Raw genomic sequence first — 19,747 nt, 5'->3', positions numbered from 1 at the left:
CATGTGGTGAAGTGACTGTGGGTTAAATTTGTGTCAGCTGGGCGTCAGTAACTGCTCAGATATATAAACACAAGATAAAATTCATCACCTGAAACCTTAGTGATTCCAGCTAAAGCCTTCACCTGGCCTTTTCACAGCAGTCTGTAGCAGAGGAGCAGGGATGGCTGGAGATGTTCTCTCCACTGCTGCAGGTTGAACTGGCTGCTGCTGCAGCAGCTGCTGAATCACTGCAACTTGCCAAGGTGGCAGTGTCCAGTAACGCAGTTTGAGTTACCACTGGTGTGAAGTGGTCCATCAGGACACTGAGGAGAGCAGGATCTCAGCTCTCCTGCAGCCATCTGTCCCTACTTTACCCTTTGCTGGGAGGTCCCAGTGAGTGGAGAAGTTACCACAGCGCAGCTGATGGACAGGAACATGCTATGAAATTAAATCATCTACAAGAATCTTGTGGCTGGTGGGCATGTTCTGTCCTTGTAAAAAGGAATGGGCTTATACACAGTGAGTGATCTCCCAGTCAAATATGTGTTCTCCAGGTGTAATTCTGTGGTTCAGCTTAATCCCTCCATTGATTTATTTATGCTGTGGGAGTTTCTCCTACTGGACAGTCCTATCAGTGGCACAGATGTGAAGGTTTGGAGCATCTCAAAAATTCACCTGATTGCCAGATTCATACAAAGGGAAAAGCTGTAACAAACCTTTCCTAGAAATACCCAGCTCTCTTTAGTCATTTGTTCCCCATTGCACTGCTACTTCTTCATGTTTCTGAGAGAAATAGATTTGTTTAAAGCTGTACACGCCCTCTGCACTTTGTTAGGAGCTGTTACTAACACTCATTTTTCACAGGGACCGATGTCATGGTCCGTTGCCTTAAACTGCTGAAGGAATTTCGGAAGAAAATGGAAGATTATCATGATGATGATGAAGAGATCATCACAAAAGTTGTTCCACCTGTGGATATTGTTTGTGAGAGGGATATGCTCACCCAGGCTTATCAGCTAAGTAGGTGATGTAAGACATTTGAAGACTTTTCCCATTACGTCCTTACTCCTTGTAGTATAAAAGAAATGTATGTATTGCAGGTGTTTTGACATTCTGGGTGCTTTTGTATCAGAAAGTGTCAATTTTTCATCGCAAAATGAGCTTTATGTCCAGATTAGACTGGAGGTGCTGCCACCCTTAGCCCTTCTTGGAAGCTTAGCAACTATTCAGTACCACCCAGCAGAAAGAGGATGCTGTGATGGGATGAGAAAAGATGAAGCAAAAAGTGTTCCTTATTTTCCTATCACTTTTCCTTTCCAAATGGAGAAATGAATATCCAACTGTGGAAAGCTGCCAGGGAAAAAAATCATCCGTGCTTCTAATTTGAAGCTTGTCACCTCCATGCAGCATTCTGCTGGGCACTGCTTCATGTAAAATTATGGTTTATGACAGTATTTGGCTGACTATTTTATGTGTCTATGAAAATGTCTTTAGTTAGTGGGGAATCTTAAATTTACTATTCTGACATATACTGTTGTTCAGGGAAAAATTAATGTATATAGAAATATATATATATACACATATATATATATATATAATTCAGTCTGATTATTTTTCTGAGATTTGTTTTTTGGTTGCTTTTCTTTCTGCAACAGTTGAAAGTAGAGGAACCAAAGGTATTTCTCAGGCAGAACTTCGCCTGGCTATGAATGTGGGGAAGCTGGAAGCAAGAATGCTCTGTCGTCTTCTGGAGAGGTACAAACTTGTCAAGGTAAGACTGAAGGAAAATTTGATTACTCTGGCAGTAACATTGTTACCTTCAAACATTAGAAACAGCAGAGATTTGAGAATGACAGTGGGAGAGTCTTGGTAAGATTGAAAAGATAATTAATTCAGTTGATAAAAGGTGTGTAAGGCAAGGGTTCAGTATTAGGGTTGTAATCTGCTCTAATCAGAGCACTGAAGGATCTTCTCAAAGACCCTCTCTGTCCATGTAAAATCATTAATCTACTTGCCTTTTGAAAGTACCATGAAATTCTGGAGCAAAATAGTTACTTCTCAAGGAGTTATGATGATTAAACTTCCTATTTTGAGATATTTCAATGTTTTTTTCATTTCACAAGACAAATTCAGCTGTCATGTCTTGCATGCACCCAACAGTCCCTTTCCACAAAGGCAGGATAATTGCCATCTTCCCTCAATGGGGAATCTTTTTAGAAAAATATTGTTATTCAGTAAAAAGTTCTGTAGAGTTAAAAAATAAACCATTGGAATAGCTATACATATTTTTCCCCAGTTAGCTGTGAGAATGAAATCTTCCTTTATTGATTGGTGAAGTGTGTGTTTGTAGATCCTTGAAAGCTCCTGTTGTAGCAGACAGGGCAGCAGCACTTGCACTGAAGCCTGAGTCACTCAGGGAGCTCCTATGCCCTTATTTCACAAACATTATTGTTCTGGAAAAAATTATTTCCACTCTGATCACACACTGTTTGTTCTTCCTCATACTTTTCTCCATCCCACATACCTTAGGAGTTTCATTCTAGTACACTGGTAATCCAGATTTGTTTATTTTTCAAGCACAGAATTCCTTTTGTCTTCTCTGCATAAAGGTTAGAGACATTTTTATTACTTAGAAAAAAAGAATAACACGTTATCTTTTGATGGTGGGGAGTAACACTGAGAACATTTTCCCACTGTTGATGCTGGAGAACACTGCAAGATGGGAGAAGTAAAGTGATACAATAACATTCCAACTGTTTCCCTAGGGTTTTATGGAGGATGAAGGTCGACAGAGGACAACAAAGTACATTTCCTACATTTTTGCCGAGGAGAGTGATTTAAACCGTCAGTTTGAGAGGGAGAAGGCCAGGAGTGAGCAGTTGGCTACGGTTACTTTGGCTCTGGTGCCAGAAGATTCTCCACCTGTGGAAGATGGGTCTCCTGGAGAAGAGGAGACTGTGGCCTCCGAGTCTGACAATGAGGAGGAAAGGAAGGACAGGAAGAAGAAAGGAAAAGGTCAAAAGGCCAACTCTGGTTCTCCGTTGAAATCACGTGTCCAAGATCATGTCCATCAGACAACACCAACCAAAGGTAACTTGTGATTTGGAAATCTGAACAACAACATTTTTCTTATGGATCATTTTATTAAAGAACAAATAACTTGTTATTCATTTCCATTATGGTTTTTGGTCACAAATTTATTTTTAAGCCTGTTTGGTTATTTCCCTGCTTTCCCCCAAGGTGTTATGGTTTGGAACATCAAGTGTGGTAGCCTCTGGAGATTCTCAGGGCTCAAGTGTGGCCTGGTGCCTGTGTCCCAGTAGTGTTTGTGCTGTCTCTCCTGACCCCATGCCATGTCACCCCTTTTTCTTGAGCTCACACGTTGTGCTCCTTGGATATTCAGAGCTGGGATGACTTGACCCACAGCCTTACTCACCTGAGTATTTTGTTGCAAAAATGTCTTGTCCCCTGAACTTAGTTACCTCAGCTTTTTCTTTAGTTATTCAGAAAATAGACCAGCCTTTGGGGGACATTTTTAAAAATATATGGGGGGGGTTTACTTAATTTTTTTTTTTTTACCTGTTTAAATATTCTTACATCTTCTCTGATGAACTCCAAGGGAAAAGAGAAGACCTCTATTTTTCTATGTAGATTATCTTTAGAGTAAAATTAAATTCTCATTCTGCTTTAAGTCAGAAAAGTCATGTTTCTGGCACAACTTGAGAATCTTTGAGACAGAAACTCTCCTTTCTTCAGCAATTTTTGGATAACCCCTTCATGGCTTTCCAAGGTGTGAAAAGGTTTGTGCATGGAGAGAATTATTTGATGACAGAAAATTCATACTTTTTTTAACTTTACTTTTGGAGGCTGAATGCAGTCTTTCATGGGCAAACCACTGCTTCCAGCAGGGCAGAATATAGGAAAAGTGTAGCAGAATGCTTTTAAGTGCAGCTACCTGGGTAGATGGGAGAATGCCTCTTAGAGAGAGCACTGAACAGGGAGAACAGAACAAATAAAAGGCTTTTTGTTCTCAAACCAGCCTCAAAGCCAACAGCTGTGAAGTCTCAGGAGAAGAAGCAGCCTTCCCCTCAAATTCTTGAAGATCCTGAGGAGCTTCCAGACAACGTTTCAGGGGATAGTTCTACTTTGGGAACCCTAAAGCAGGAGTCCAGTGTTTCAACCTGTGCTCATCCCACGGATGAAGATGGAGATGTGGCTGTGGTGGAGGAAGTCAGACTTGAAGATCCTAAGGTAAGACCACATGTCTTAATATCTTCTTGTTGGTACAGCTGTCTGAGCTAAGTTTTGTGCTCTTTTAGCAAGACTTCAAACTAGAGTTTTTGTATTTATCAAATTGTTTGGGATTTATTAAAAAAATTTCAAAGTACATTCATATTTTGGCTGCGTTTTATTGTAGGTGTAAGTGAAAATTTTTTTAGGAGATAGGAGGGTAGATGTCCAAAATACAGTTCTGGGTTAGTTTCCTGGTGCTCTCCAAATTCTGTGTTGACTGAATGCATGTCATAGCTTAATGTAGCACACAAGTGCTGCTTCTCATCCACTGTCTGCCTTCCTGGGAAGGGGAAATAAGAGAGAATCTTCATCTGAGTAGTTTGTTACAAATAAATCCGTCCAAGCTGGGAACCGCTCAGCTGTTGGTGAGTGTGAGGAGCCCCCGTTAGGCTGCAGCCCCTGGCTGGCTGATGTCCTGTTCTGATGTGCTGTGCTGTCCCCAGAAGCGTTCCAAGGCCGCAGCAGTGGAGAGGTCCCACGAGACCTGCAGGCTGCTGAAGCGCCGCAACCTCATCGTGGAGGCCGTGCGGAACCTGCGCCTCATCGAGAGCCTCTTCACGTGAGCCAGGGCACAGCAGCATGGGGGAGGCTCTGCTTTTGGGGTGCTGGGAGCACTGGGGGCTTGTTCCTTTCTGCTTTTGCTTGTCCCATCTTTGCTGGCACCATTGCTGTAAGGAAGGAGAGGGTGGCAAAGAGAGGCTGTGGGAGGTTGAATCTTAATCAGCTGTTTGGAAACAACAATAGTTGCATGCAGATAATTACACAAGAGTGCTTTCATTCATTATATGTCTCATAAGTACAGATCAAAGAACTTATTATAATACCATTTATAGTATGCCAGACTTGGGGCCACGTTGTAAGGTACAGCACTTCCCTGCTGCACGATTCTTGCATCTGCATCAGTTTTATCTCTGCATGGTTTCAAAACTTGTTCATGTGTTATTCTGTATGGGCTGAAGAGACTCAGGTTTTCATGTCACTCATCACTGATCACTGGCAGCCTAACAGGGCCCCCAAAGTTTGCTTTTCAGTGCAGTTTTGTGTGGTGTGGTTATTTGTCTTCTCTTGACACCTTATCTGAGCTGGAGATACTTCCCTAAATGTTATAATGTCTTTCAGCCCTTTAAGATTTCACCTTCGAAAAGAAATGGGAATTCCGGTGCTCTGCTAAATCCTAAATTTTCAGTACTGTGTTGTCACAAATAGGATTGCACCATCCATCTTCTGTGTCAGCACAGAAGATCCTGGCATGTCAGTATACCCAGGGCTGCTTGCTGTAGGGATTTAGTTAGAAATCATGGCCTTACTCTCCTTGGTCTGAGAATTTTGAAACCTTCTGTCACCTTCTGTTGTTCACTTGCAGAGTTATAAAATTAGAGCCTCATCAGTGATTGATTGAGTCACATCCAAGCGCAGGCTTGGAAGATATTTCAGATCTCTGCTGTCCGTTCAGTGCTGCCAACAGGTTCCTCACAGAATCAGCAGAAGTTCTGTCCCCCCCAGTCTCTGCCAAGGAAATTTACTGGTGTTTGCCTTCCATTTGTTAATTACCAGGATGTGGTAATCTTTCGGGACAGTTGAAGTCCATGTGTATGTTCAATTCCCTTATTGATTCCTGTATTATCTTCCAGGTCTTTTTCAGAATTGATTCCCCAGGACTGAAAGAGCCTGGAATTAGGGCCTGGGGCATTTTTGGGAAAGTGCATGGGAACTGGCATGGGGAAAGTAAGGTGTGAGCACACCCCTGCCAGCTGTGGCAAGGGAAGAAGGGAGAAGGGAGCTGGTTTCACGTGGGTGGGATATGTGTGTCTGTACCTAAGTTATGAATGCAGGAGTTGTTTCTGTGCTCCAAAACCACTGAATAAATCCTTTCTGCCCCAAGCTGAACTGAGCTCACAGACTGCAAGAACTGACTGCATTTGTTAAATCACCACCTAAAAAAGCTGTAGGGTCTCCTGACCTTAGGGAGGCTGCATTCATAATTGCACTGTAGCCATACACAGGGGAACCAGGCATTGAGAATTTACTGTCATCAGAACAGCAGCTCTCCCCTAACAAGGAAAAGCTTGAGTACAAAGAAACCAGAGCTGAAATGTAAAGAAAAGTTCCCAGTTGTCTCCAGCAAAAAGCAATAGGGAGCAGGGACTGTTAGAAGTAGGGAAAGAAATGGCTGTTCATCCCCACATCCTCTAACAAACCACTTAGGCAGTTTGGAGCATTGCTGGCCTTAAAATGTAGGGTATCTTTGGCATCTTTTAGACTTCAGAAGATGGTCATGGATCAAGAGAAGCAAGAAGGTGTCTCCACCAAGTGCTGCAAGAAGTCCATCGTGCGGCTGGTGCAGAGGCTGGCGCGGGACGGGCTCCTCAGGCTCTACCGCACCACGGTCATCCAGGATGGCATCAGCAAAAAGGTGGCAGCACAGACACAGCCCTCATCTCATTTCTCACAGTGTCTTCTTGCTGGAATGCATGGGTGACTTCACTTCTTATAGCAGGACCCACAATGGAGCTACCCAGAAGCTTCGTGTCAAACTAAGCTACTGGCAGAACCAGATCACTGTTTTCCTTTATTGGGCTGCAGATAATTGAGAACAAGGAATAGGCCAGAGATCAAAGTCTCTGAGTCTCCCTTCCTAGAGGTTCTGCTGCTGATCAGTTGTGTGTTTCTTGGTTCTCTCTCTGTACTGCCAGGCTACACCAAAAATCCATTTAAACAGTTTTTAAAAGCTAAGAGTATATGAAAAATCCTAAGTGATCTTCTGAGTTGAAGTTTACAGAATATGATTTTTTATTTTAGAACAAAAATCCACTGTTAGTGAGGTTTATGGAAGTCAGATGTCTGTGGTTGTAGAGACTTGTCACTTACTCTAGTGTGAAATGCTCATAAGCAGGAGGTTGAATCCACTGAAAATGACCTGCTGCATATTTAGTGTAGAGCACATACGAAATCTTACCAATCTGAACTGTGTGCTTTCAGCAGCAATGTGTTAGCTTGGCCTTACACCTAATGATCTCTGACTTTTCATTTATCCCTCTCAGCCTAATATTTACAAGTCAAAGTATTTGTTTCTTAATTATTTCAGCTTTTAAAAACACAAAACCCAAGGTTTGTAGAAATGTCATTAGCAGTTTATTGGTACAAAGACCATGTATTTTGACCGCTTGTTTAATGCAATGTAGCAACAGAGATTTTCATCCAAAAGTGTTGATGTTCTGTGAATTACTAAAAACATCATAGATTCATCCATTGTGGCTACTGCTAATTAACTGTTAATCTCAGATCATTTATGCAGCTGATTAAGAGCCAGTATCTCCATAAACCTTTTGTTTGTGTTGTGCTGCTGTGAGCAGGTGGAGTTTGTTGTGCACCCCTCAGTGAGCCCCAATGATCCCCTGGTGAAAAGCGCCATCGAGCAGGTGCGGTTCCGCATCTCCAACTCCAGCACTGCAAACAGGCAAGTCAGGGATGCCTGGGATGGCTTGGGGGAACTTGGCTTATCTAGGGTGTGCAAAACTATGCAGAGGAAATAAACACAAGGTAAACAAAAAAACCCAAACAAACAACCTCTTCGTTAGCAAAAGAGAAATGGAAGCACAAAGCTGAGGCGATGTGCTCCTGTCTCCTGAAGTCAGGGAAGAACAGGAATTGAACTCTGCTTATTTTGTACCTAAGTGCTGTGTGGTTTTACTGCAGGATTAAAGTCCCCCAGACACCAACATCCCAGGACTATGGTGAAGAAGAAAACCAGGGGCAAGAGGCAATTCCTGATTCAGGAAAAATGCAAGAGAGCTCATGTAAAGCTGATAATAGTCGGGCAGGAAAAACTGATGAAAAAATGGGCATAACACAGTTAAAGAACTATCACCCTGTTACAGGTACAGCCAACTTTGGGGTTTCTGTCATCCTTCACCTTCCCAGTTATTATTAATAATATTTTTCAGATATTTCCTAAGATACGAAGGGGTTTTTTCTTCTCCTATAGAAATAAAATTTGATTTATATTAAACCAGTCTCACAATCCAATGTTTTCTTAGCTACTTATGTTTTTTTACAATTGTGAACTGGAGCATTTGTATTTACTATTTCTTTACTATTTGTAACTTATATTTACTTTCAGCTGCTCTTCCTTCCTTCCAGTTTTCTTCACATTAGTTTTGCATGGAGAGATATTTCTTCTGCTCTAATCCTCTTTTTATTTCTGTTTTGTCTTTATTCTTCCCTCCCAGTTCCAGGACTTGGACGGTCTCTCGGCTTTCTTCCCAAAATGCCCCGTTTAAGAATGGTCCACATGTTCCTCTGGTACTTAATTTATGGACACCCTTTAAATGAAACACGGCAAAAAGGAGGTAGTGATGGTGAGAAAACACAAGGGCTGGATGAGAATGCAGCTATAATTGAAGCACAACCAGATGGGACCTTAGAAATTGTGTCAGCTGTGGTGAATCCTGAGACACAGGAGACTGAAGTAGATCTGTCTAATCAAACAGGTAAGAAGTGGCACATCCTGACTTTACTACAGACCTTACCACAGTTCAACAGTGAAAAACAGATAAAAGTCTACTTCAGAAAGGTTTGAAAATAAAGGGTTTAAAGAATTTTCAGGTAATTTTAGATTTTCAGGCTGTGAGCTGCCAGTTGTGTTGTGCTTGAGCACTGACAGTGAAACTCGTGGTGTAAGTGTTGGGTTAGTTGTGTCTGAGGCAGTGTTCTTGTTTGCAGTGTACGTGGATGACTCGTCGTGGATGCGCTACATCCCCCCCCTACCCATGCACAGGGAGTTTGGGTTTGGATGGGCTCTTGTCAGTGACATTCTCCTCTGCTTGCCTCTCTCAGTCTTTGTTCAAATTGTACAAGTCAGCTACAAGGTACTGCTCTTTTGTTTTCCTTCAAAATCTGATGATGTCAGCTCTACCTATAGGCTGGAACAAATATCCCCTTAATCTGTTTTAGCAAAACTAGACCCTGGAGAGGAGAGGAGACACTTTAGTCTTTTACAGAAAAAGTAGTTGCTTTCACAGGCTCACTGGAAAAAAAAAAATGTATAGCCTTGTAATACTGCAAATTCTTAAGCTACTATTTTGCCAAGAGCTTTTTATAATCTCACTGAGTCCTCTGCCTCATTGATTAACAGGAATAATGTTAAAGCATTTTACAAAAGCAGTAAGTTTTGGTTAGAAAATATTTTAGTAGGCAATTCTGGTAGCAAAGCTTTATACTTGAGGGGATAGTTATATTTTGCATTTTGATAAACTTCTAAAATAATTCTAGGTGGAAGGTCTGGAAGATTTTTTAAATGATCCACTAAAAAAGCACACTCTGATCAGATTTCTTCCAAGGCCAGTCCGACAGCAGCTCCTCTACAAAAGGTAAGCAGCTGAGTCAAAATAAGTGACTCTAGAGAGGAACCAGCAGTGGCTGATTGTTTTCTCAGTTATTTCCTGTTTGTGTCAAAGAGAACTGTGGCACTTAAGACAAGGATCATCAATCCTTAAAGGATAGTGTGCCAAACTGTATTTTTCTCTCCCAAATAGAAGGTAATAAGAAACTAATAAACAATATTCATGTATGCTGTCACGCAGTGCTTGAGAGCTGGGAGGTTCTGTCCTTCATAACTCATCAGCTGGATGTTGCTTCTGGATAAAACACACTCCTGACTGCTACTAAATTCAGAATTTAATAGGGTGTAAGTGTTGCTGTCCTTCATAAATCTTTCCAGAGGTGCCACATTTCCCAGCTCCTGCCTCTCACACATTCAGTTTCTCCTCATACTCTGCGTGGCATGTCTGCCATGGTTTGCCATTTCTCTTCCAGGACATGTAAAACTTGAGATTGAACTGAAGAAAGGAAAGTGATTTGAATGTTTGGAATCAAGAGCACCTTGTTAGTTTTCCCCAGAAAGTCACTGCCAACAATTTATGAATGGTTGGAGGTTTATATGACATTTTCCAAACCTGAAAATGTGTCTTTGGTGAGGGAACGAGGCTGGGCAGCATCAGCAGCCAAGGCTTATGGGGAGCCGAGGTTTGCAATTCCAAACCTACTGCTAAATGTTAGAAATTAGAAAAATTGAAAATTGGCATTTTCTGAAATCTGCAGGCTCCATCTGATGGGTTGATGCAAAACAAGATGTCACATAACCAAGCTGTCTCTTCAGCCTCTGTTCACTAAAACTTCTAACTGAGCCAAATTTCTAGGCTTGATCTTTCTGACCCCCAGAGAAAACTCCTGCCAAAATCCAACTCCCATTTAACTGCATTTAATTCTATCTTAGTGAAGTTAAATGTGGCCAAAGCTACTTTTTACAAACTGTCTCAGGAAGTAAATCTTGCAGGAGGTTCCTTCAAATGCCAGAATTTTGCCATAGATGTACGTATGCAGGATGGAAAATGCTGCACTTTTTGCTCTGCCAAAGCTTTGAGCAACTGAAAGCAGTTTCTTGGAGTGGTAATTTCAAACAACCTGAACGCCAAGAATCATTGCCCAGTTCTTCATACATACACATGCAAAGGCTTGTATTTAGCAGCCATGCTTTCTTACTCCTGTCCTCTTTACATAACATGAAATTGTCTGCAGATCTGCTGTTGACCATATTTAATTCATTTTTACATGTGTTATTTCTGGCTAATTTTCTTTTTTGCTCGCAAAATTTTGATTAGTATTTGGCTAAAATATTTGGTTTGTGATTTTAGGAAAGGGAATTTGGACCCTTGGGGTGTTACATGTTTTTCATAGGCTGATAATTCAAGCTAAAATACCACTTCAGAAATTCTGTAACTGTGGTTTGCTGAAAGCTCAGGTTGTTGTATGAAAATGCTGGATTTTCTGGTATAATTTTTCTTTTTTCATGAGTGCTAATTGTAACACTCCTGCCATTGCTACAGGAGGTACATCTTTTCAGTGATAGAAAACCTTCAGAGATTATGTTACATGGGGCTGCTGCAGTTTGGCCCAACAGAGAAGTTTCAAGACAAAGACCAGGTAATTAAAAAAAATTAAAAGACAGTAACTCTTCATAAATTTTTCAAGATCTGGGGTTCATAATTACCTTAAATGAACTACTGATGTTTCAGATGTATGTGCAAACCTCCAGATCCAAGTCTCACTGTAAGTTGTGCAGATAATTTTTCACCTCTTTCTCTGGAAGAGAACTACTCAAAAGTATAATGCTGAACACTGCATACAATAATGACCCAGGAGGTCCCAGACTAGCAAGGCTTAATGAAAAATGAGTATGACACATTATTTTCCATCAAGATGTTAAGCTTGGATGTCTGACACAGAATAAAGGCACTGATCAGAGTAAAATAATGAGATTTATATGCATCTTTTTAGCTAGAGAGCACCTGCAAAGGAGAAAGCAGACCAGACTTGTTAAGATTAGGCTCCCAAACACATCCATGCAAATCCCGAGTGAGGGCTTGCAGGAAATAGCCACTCTCTGGAAACTTGGACTATCCTGTGTACAAGGGTGAAAAGAAACTGTTCTAAATCTAGAAAGGAAATTTCTGGATTGCTGTCAAGGGAATTTGGGAATACAGTGCAGTAGTGTGGGAATGGGTGTGGCTGCTGTCAGAGCAGTGGCTAAAAACAGCAAAGACAGAAACTGTCCAGTCCTGACCTGACTGTGTGTTCTATTAATTAGGCAGTTTCAGTGATGTTTACAGCCCGAGCTGTGCTGTGTCTGGCAGGTGTTTGTGTACATGAAGAGAAATGCTGTGATTGTGGACACCACCATCTGTGACCTGCACTACAACCTGGCACAGAGCAGCCGCCCCTTTGAGCGGCGCTGGTACGTCCTCAACACCCTGCAGGACGTGGAGAACTTCTGGTTTGATCTGCAGTGTGTCTGCCTGAACACACCCCTGGGTATGGCACAATTTGACTTCCTGAGCACCTTCACTGTTCTTTCTGGGCACACCACAGTTCCTCTTCCCCTCCTAAAACTTGAGCCAGGCTCTATTTTTTCACTTCTGCTGTTTTGGAATGTTGTCCTGTGCGAACAAAAAAAAAAAAAGTTGGGAGCTGTGTCTGTATAATTTTATGAAGTTATGATCCACTTGTGTTCATGGCAAAGCATTGCTGCCCTGTTGGAAGTGTCAAAGTTGACCGTAGCTCTTCTCTGTGAGAGGCAGGCATGTTGTATTGGGAAGGGGTAAAAATGGCAGTACTATGTGGGAGCAGTAGTTTGCCAAAGCAGGGTGGATTGAAAATAAGTAAAATTCTGAGTTGCCATGCTGAGAGTGAAACCCCTTTGTCTGTCCAGGAGTTGTCCGCTGTCCTCGGACAAAGAGGAGCAACCTTGCAGGGGAGGAGACTGCCCTGGATGTGGAAAAGGAGCAGGAGTCAGCAGTGAACAAACACAACCTGGAGCGAAAGTGTGCCATGATGGAATACACCACGTAGGTCACCTCGGCCCCTGCAAGCTGTTTGAGCAGGGCAAGGACTGTGCAGGTGTTGAGGATGTTACTCAAGAGCAAAAGCCCTTGAGACTCGAGCATCTCAGCTGGGTGTTCTGTGGAGTTCAGCAGTGAACTGAGTCAAAGGAGATGTAGTTCTGTTGCATGTTCTCAAGAGCTTGGCTGCCAAGCAGGTTGTTGTGCTGGAGGGAGGGATAAACAGATGGGATTTCCTTCCAGAGCAGTACAAATCCGTGTTGCAGGAGTCCTGAGGAGACCAGAGCTGGGAGGGAGGGAATGCTTCCCAGAGACCGTGAATGCCAGGAATAACAAATTTCAAGGTTCTCTGTTCCTGTGCTTTATATCATGGTATCTCAGGTAGCTTCAGCAGCTCCCCAGTGCCACATTCTGAATCCTGTCCCTTTGTGCTGCTAACTTGGCTGTAATTGGTTGCAGATTAATTTCTAATGTGCACTGTGATCTGAAGGTGATCTCTGGAGCATTTAATCTTCTGCCTAATCACACCCAGAATACCTGGGAGGGTTGCATGCTCACAACCTGTGACAGCTATGCAGAACCCAGCTACATTTTTTATATTGTGTTGTTCACTGTGGTTTAGCTCTGTCAATATTCTATTTTGTTTCAATAAACAGTCTGTTTAAAAGTATTTTCAGTTAGTTCCATGTTGCAGGTAGATATATCAAGTTAGCTCAAAAAAATAATGGAGTTGAGGGATCCAGTTCCACTGATCCTTGCTTGAACTTCTGCATATGGTCTCTTTGTGTGTCGGTAAATCTTTTAAATGGGATATCTGGTGTTTATTTGCAGTTAGGCTGGGGATGACTGCGACATCTTTAAGAAAGAAATAGTTTGGGGATGTAACTGATGGTGTAATATTACCCCCTAAACTGGGAAGGCAGTGGGGGATTTCTGCCACATTGCACACACACACCAGTTAAGAGCACTGAGAAGGAATCTGTACAAAGTAATTCCTGAGGGGTTTTTATCTCTTGCTAGTAGAGGTAGCAGAGAGGTGGTTGATGATGGATCCATCCCTGGAGATGGGCTGGGAGCTGCAGGTCTGGATTCCAGCTTCTATGGGCATCTGAAACGCAATTGGATCTGGACAAGCTACATCATCAACAAGACCAGGAAGGTGGGTATTTTAAAATTTATACACTGTAGTGACTTCTCCAAGTGTTAATGTTCTTAAGGTTGAGGTAGTGACACCAAATTCTTACTGTTTGCATGCTCTCAGTAAGGGTTTGCAGCACTGGAACAAAATGAGTGCCAGATGTTCTCAAATCTTGGTGATGAAATGAATGAAAGAATTGGACATAAATTTGATTTGAGAACTGAATTTGACAATGAATTTGTTATGACATTCAACCAAAGGAGAAATACTTCAATGAACAAGCAGTCTACACTACTCAATGGTTCCTCTTGCCTTTCTGGAATGTAGAAGTTGTCAGACAAAACCAAAACATTCAAAACAAGGAAATGGACAAGGAAAAAAATAAATAAAAATAAAAAAATAGGGAGCCCAACACATTGCAAATCAGAATTGTGGCTAATGTCCTGTCTCTGATGGAAGCTTGTAAGAGCAAGGGATAATTCCTCAGAATGCTTTCCTAGCTGTCTGCAATTTTGGCTCAAGGCCATTCTAAATCTGGGGCTGATGTTTCAAAGCAGTAATAGCTTTTTTCTTTCAGCATTAATTTGTCTGGTTTTTGTGCATATGTAAGTCTTTACTATCCCTAGCCTCCTTTGGCAAAGTGTTTCAAATTCCTCCTATGTGCCACCACTTCTTTTTGATGCCTTAAGCTTCCCAGTAATTGTAGAGTTAAGGGAAGCTGTGAAAAACACATTCTTCATTATTCTTACTGTTTCACTGGATTTTTGTAACCATCTCTCCTGTATCTCATATTCATCTCCTTTTTTTAAGACTGACATCTACTATTCCCAGCATGGAACTGTCCTGTCTTTAATCATTCTTACTGCCTTTATTTTAACCTGGGATAGTTCTACTTGTCTTTTTTAAGGTGGAAATACAATCTGAGAGCTCTTGAAGGTTGTTGGCAGTCACAGACTTTTACAGCTGCTCAGTGCTGCTTTACTCCCTAAGAAATTCATACATTTCCTTTGCTTTTTCACCATTACCAGGCATTGAGCAGGGACTTTCACAGAACTGCCTGTAATTACTCTCCCCTAAGTAGTGCACAAGTCAGAGCCTATCAGTGGATATAATATTAGAGTTGCTAATTTATTTCCCTCAGGCAGGATCATTTCACTCTTGATTCTGTCTGCTGTTCAGTCACCTCATTGTTGAGCAGTGACACAACCTCCAGCAGCTCTTTGGTCTCTGCTTTCCTCTCCACATCTTGTGACCAACTTCTGCTCCCAGTGAACTCCACACAAGAGAAATGGGTTTAGCAGAGAATGGTAAAATTCCCAGTGCATTGCAGTTGGTTCAGGTTCAGATTTAGGATGGGCAGAATGTACTGTAGGCGGCATTTACTCAGTGTTTGTGTTTGCATTTTGGTTTTATGCTTTTCAGAAGTTCCTTTGGAATGTAAAATGCTTTGGAAAAATACTGTTTTACAGAAAACTCTGCTTGGCCTCTGTAGCAATGAAAGAATGCAGCATTTCTTTTCTAGTAATTACTGCTTTTAAACTTGAGGAGATTTCTAACCTTCACAGTCTAGTGGTCATTTCAGTGTGATTTAAGAAAAGCTCTGAAGCCATTCTAATGTGTGGTAGTAATAACACAAATTAGTTCTTTGTTGTAGCCAGGGATCTTTTCCTTTAAACTGCAAACTTACTTCTGACACTACTCAGATTATAAAAGTAGATTGTTGTTAAAACCAGTGCACCCCTTTTGCACATCACCTTTTTTAAAGCTGTGTTGTCTTAGGAAAATACAGTTCCTGAAAATGGACTGACAGCGAGGCTCCAAACCTTCCTCACCAAACATCCCCTATCACTCAGTACTGGAGGTAAGGCCTGAGATTGTGCCACAGCCCCTCCTGCCTTTGTCAGACCCAGCATGAAGGGTGTGGGTTGTTCTTCCAGTAACCTGAGATGCTTCTGGGACAGTAAAACAGATAAATGATTTTATTCCCTATTACTGGCTATATGGAACAATAATTTTTTATCTCCTATTGATGACATGGGTTGGTCCTGTCTCCTTACAATGATCTAGGATACTTCTGGGGCTGTAAAGTAGATGTGTAAATAACTTCTTATAGAACAATAATTTCTAGCTTTGTAATTTCTGATGTGCAGTTTGCAGAATGTCCAGAGGGACCAATGTTTTTTAGCACTGTTATCCAGCCTAATGTTTGAGCTAAGGAGGAGAAAATGCTTCAGGTTGAATGTAAAACCTCAGCTCTGTTCCCTTGTGTTTGTGCACTGTAAACTAGACTTAATTACTTGATGATTCCTCATTAATGTAGGATTTTATTCTGTGAACTGCTGAGAAGGGGCATGAAATGACAAGACTAACAAAGAGCAATTCTGAGAGGACATTTGTCTTTTAATTTACTGAACTTTGTCATTTGACCTTTATACCTTAACATTGTAGAATGTTATTGCTATAAAGGTCCACTGCTATAAATATTTGTCATTTTAGGTAACAAAATTAATATTTTGGGAGAAGCAAAGGTAGGATCAGAATCACTTATCCAGAAAGAGGAATGTATTGAAATAACTAAAGAACCAACCCAAGATCGAACTAAACGAGTGAGAGGTGGAAAAAGCCAAAAGAGGAAGAGGCTTAAGAAAGATGTTGGAAAGAAGACAAAGAAGAAAAGGAAAGGTAAGAGACAGGAAAAAGCAGCATTCTTTACTCTGCTTGCACCTGCAGGAAGCTGCTTTGGAAAAGAGGGTGTGGGACAGGGCAGTTTGACCATAGCTGTGGGTTGCCTCTGTCAGTGAGGACGCTCAGCTGTCCTGGGGAGAAGCAGCAGCACATTGTGCCCATGAGCTGTGTGTGAGCCACAGCTGCACAGGCTGGAGGAATCCTCATGGAGTCTGTGCCAGTGCAGCTCCCTGCAATCCATGATCAGCTCTTGATTGCTGGCTTAAAGATTCCTCATGGAATGATGCTCTAGGTTGTCAGTTTGCCAATTAAAGTTTGTTTTCTCATGTTTGGGAGAGCTACTGCTGCATTTCACTTTTAGACTGCAACTTCCTTCCCTGCTCATCTCTCATTCTTGGGTGCTTAGCCTCTGAGTTCATCAGAATATGAAGTGCTGAGATAAATGTCTTTTTTTGTTTCCCTGGCTTTGTCAGAAGAGGATTCTGCAGACAATCGCAAACGGCTGCGCTACCATGACAAGGCTGACCAGAGCGCCCTGCTGAGGATGACGCGGCTGCGCGTGACCTGGACGGTGCAGGAGGACAGCCTGCTCATGCTCTGCAGGATTGCCAGCCACGTGCTCAATGCCAAGGTGCTGAGCACCCCCAGAGCACACGCATTTCACCAGCCAGGGCTTCATCCTGCTCTCAGCGTGTGTGTGCACAAAGCAAGTTTGAACCGCAGACACTTCTGTTCCTCCCGCAGGTGAAAGGGCCGTTTGTGCCCTGGCAGGTGGTGAGGGACCTCATGCACTCCAGCTTCGAGGAGTCCCTGGATAAAACCTCCCATTCCGTGGGGCGGAGAGCCCGCTACATTGTCAGAAACCCACAGACCTACCTCAATTACAAGTAAGAAGTTTTCTGTGTTCTAGATAGAAGCTAAATCATCCTGAAGGGACACGGTCCTCCTACATATTTCTTTTGTTTCCTGTCACTTAAAAATACCGTCTTGTTTCCAACCTGCTGCTGTCAGATCTGTTTTGAACTGGGAAAATTTCAGCTCTGAGCCACACCTTCAATTGTATCCCTTGCAGAGTTTGCCTTGCTGAGGTTTACCAAGATAAAGACCTCATTGACGATTTCATGAATAGAGAAAATAACTATGAAGATCCACAGGTAGGAGGGAAGTATTCCAAAAATTCATAGAGTACTTTATGCTGTTCGGATTACCGAGTACTTGCGCTGTGATTTCATCTCTTTTCTCTCCCTTGAACCTTTAGCTATTTTTAAAATAGCATCACAGTAAAAATGCAGCATCATTGCTGGTTTGGGAGTAAAGTGGACACAGGGCAGCTTTCCAAAGGCACATAAACAGCCCCCTGTGCAACAACCATTGTGTTTTCAATGTGCTTGTTTATAAACACCCATGACTAACATCTCTGTCTGCTGATACTTTTTTTATCCTTTCAGCTACATTGTTATCTGAGCAAGAAAATGGTTTTGCTCTGTAATTTCTAATTTTTTATTCCAGTTATGTGTTAAAATGTCACCTTAGCTTCTGTGGATGAGTGCAGGAACACAAACAAATTTTATAATACTTGATTTGAGCAACCAAAAGATTTTATTTCTTTTTTTCTCCATTTAAATGAACCATAATTTCAAATTGAAAAGTTGTTTACTCTTTCAGTGCAAACAATTCCATTTTGAATTTCAGAATTTTCTCAGAACTGGGACAGTGTCACAGCAAGATCATTTTTATCCAGGAATGACAATTTCTACCATTGTCAGAAAAGCCCATCGGTTCTGTTGTTAGATTCATGTTGCTTAAAGGAAGAGCAGTTGTTCATTGATGAGACATCACTGAAATAAATGTGTCCCCATCCCCAGAGTCTGGCTTTGGAAGGAAGTAAAAATTTATTTCCAGAGAACATTCCTCTGATATAACAGGTGTTCTCCAAGCCATGATTGTGCAAACAAACTTCATGGAGAACATGGAAGAGCCTGTAGGGCTTGAGCAGAAGCTTAAACATAGCTCTAGCAAGAGATCTTGCTGTTAATTCAGGAAATTGTCTTAGAACATATGTTGATGGTGCTTGGCTTGTGGCTGTGAGCTGATTACAGATGGAACCTGCAACTGTTCAGTGAATCAGCAAACACAAACTGCACAAGCTTTTCCCTGCTTTGCCTTGCCTGTTTTACTGCTTCTGACTTCAGAATTCAGCTATTGCTACAAGGATTTCATGCACACTTTAAAAGTAGAGGGGTTTTTCCCACTCTAAGAAATTGAGGTTAATGACATTTCTGTCTCCTCTTTTCAAAGGTTTGTGCAAAGGAGTTTAAAGAGTTTGTGGGAAGACTGAAAGAGAAATTCAGCTCAACCCTGAGGAATCCCAAACTGGAGATTCCTGACACTCTGGAGGAGCTCTTTTCCAGGTATTTTAATCATGCTGCTCTTGGCTCTGCACATGGGCTGAGGCAGTGAGAGGGGACAGCAATTCAGAGCAGGGTTTTCTCTGGGCATGATTTAGACCCTCTGTACTTGTACCCTTAGTAAGAAATGAAATTTTACTAAATACAACCAGCAGTGTTTCTTTCATATCCACTCTTCCTAAATACATATAAGTGATTTTCAGTTATTTGCACAATTTTGCTGATTTCAAACCATTCTTATTGCTAAATAAGACTTTTAAACCAGAAATTCACTACAGCAGATTTTCCAAAATTGTCAAGTCCTCAGCCTTAGTGTTAGAGATGTTACTACTCAGACGTAACTTCTCATTGCAATAGAAATCTAACATTTTCCAGACTAACTAGCCCCATTTTGTATCACAAATTGTAGCTGGTTGCTTAGCTGAATCATGTCAGTGCTGCTAAAAGCATTGATAAGTAAGAGCACTCAGCCTTGTACAGAATTCTCCAGCTCCAGGTTGTTAAGCTTCTTCATGATGCTTAACACTTGAAGAGCAGCGTGGAAGAATTGTGTCTCAGACCATTTTATGATAATAAATTTAGCACCTTTGTAGTTTTTCTTATTTTAGGAAGAGCTGTGCATTACAGTAGAAGTGCTGCTGGCAGTAACTGGAAGTCCAAAACCTCCATAAAATGACAAATCCTTTCAGTGCTGAAACCATCTCCTGTCCATTGTTTTATCTCCTTGTCAACAGATATTTGAGTGGAGATGGATCTGGACAGTTCTTTTCCTGTCTGACCCTTGTGCTGAGGGCTGCTGGAGCAGACTGTCCCCTGGGCTGGCCCGGCACTTGCCTCATTAGCAGTTG

General features: G+C 41.7%; 1 protein-coding gene across 4 annotated transcripts in view; it reads left to right on the top strand.

Annotated features, from left to right (window-relative positions):
• The window catches only part of GTF3C1 (general transcription factor IIIC subunit 1), a 38,216-nt gene that overhangs the window by 6,372 nt on the left and 12,097 nt on the right, over window positions 1–19,747 (top strand). For 2 of the 4 annotated variants that reach the window (XM_014252567.2, XM_088063976.1), the window contains exons 7-27: window positions 844–999; window positions 1,635–1,750; window positions 2,745–3,069; window positions 4,019–4,230; window positions 4,716–4,831; window positions 6,532–6,685; window positions 7,626–7,729; window positions 7,969–8,150; window positions 8,502–8,762; window positions 8,995–9,140; window positions 9,544–9,641; window positions 11,157–11,253; window positions 11,964–12,141; window positions 12,539–12,674; window positions 13,689–13,827; window positions 15,586–15,667; window positions 16,303–16,488; window positions 16,965–17,122; window positions 17,236–17,378; window positions 17,564–17,645; window positions 18,790–18,902. In XM_014252567.2, the coding sequence (XP_014108042.2) occupies window positions 844–999; window positions 1,635–1,750; window positions 2,745–3,069; window positions 4,019–4,230; window positions 4,716–4,831; window positions 6,532–6,685; window positions 7,626–7,729; window positions 7,969–8,150; window positions 8,502–8,762; window positions 8,995–9,140; window positions 9,544–9,641; window positions 11,157–11,253; window positions 11,964–12,141; window positions 12,539–12,674; window positions 13,689–13,827; window positions 15,586–15,667; window positions 16,303–16,488; window positions 16,965–17,122; window positions 17,236–17,378; window positions 17,564–17,645; window positions 18,790–18,902 (3,184 nt within the window). Of the gene's footprint in view, window positions 1–843; window positions 1,004–1,634; window positions 1,751–2,744; window positions 3,070–4,018; window positions 4,231–4,715; window positions 4,832–6,531; window positions 6,686–7,625; window positions 7,730–7,968; window positions 8,151–8,501; window positions 8,763–8,994; window positions 9,141–9,543; window positions 9,642–11,156; window positions 11,254–11,963; window positions 12,142–12,538; window positions 12,675–13,688; window positions 13,828–15,585; window positions 15,668–16,302; window positions 16,489–16,964; window positions 17,123–17,235; window positions 17,379–17,563; window positions 17,646–18,789; window positions 18,903–19,747 lie in introns of those variants that run through there. The other 2 variants (XM_014252568.2, XM_014252570.2) reach the window with 2 other exon arrangements.

Source organism: Pseudopodoces humilis, chromosome 18 (assembly GCF_049639895.1).
Source record: "Pseudopodoces humilis isolate 2021_Gansu_Grassland_sample_001 chromosome 18, ASM4963989v1, whole genome shotgun sequence".
In the NCBI taxonomy this organism is placed as follows: Eukaryota; Metazoa; Chordata; class Aves; order Passeriformes; family Paridae; genus Pseudopodoces; species Pseudopodoces humilis.
This window is presented reverse-complemented; position numbering and strand designations above follow the sequence as displayed.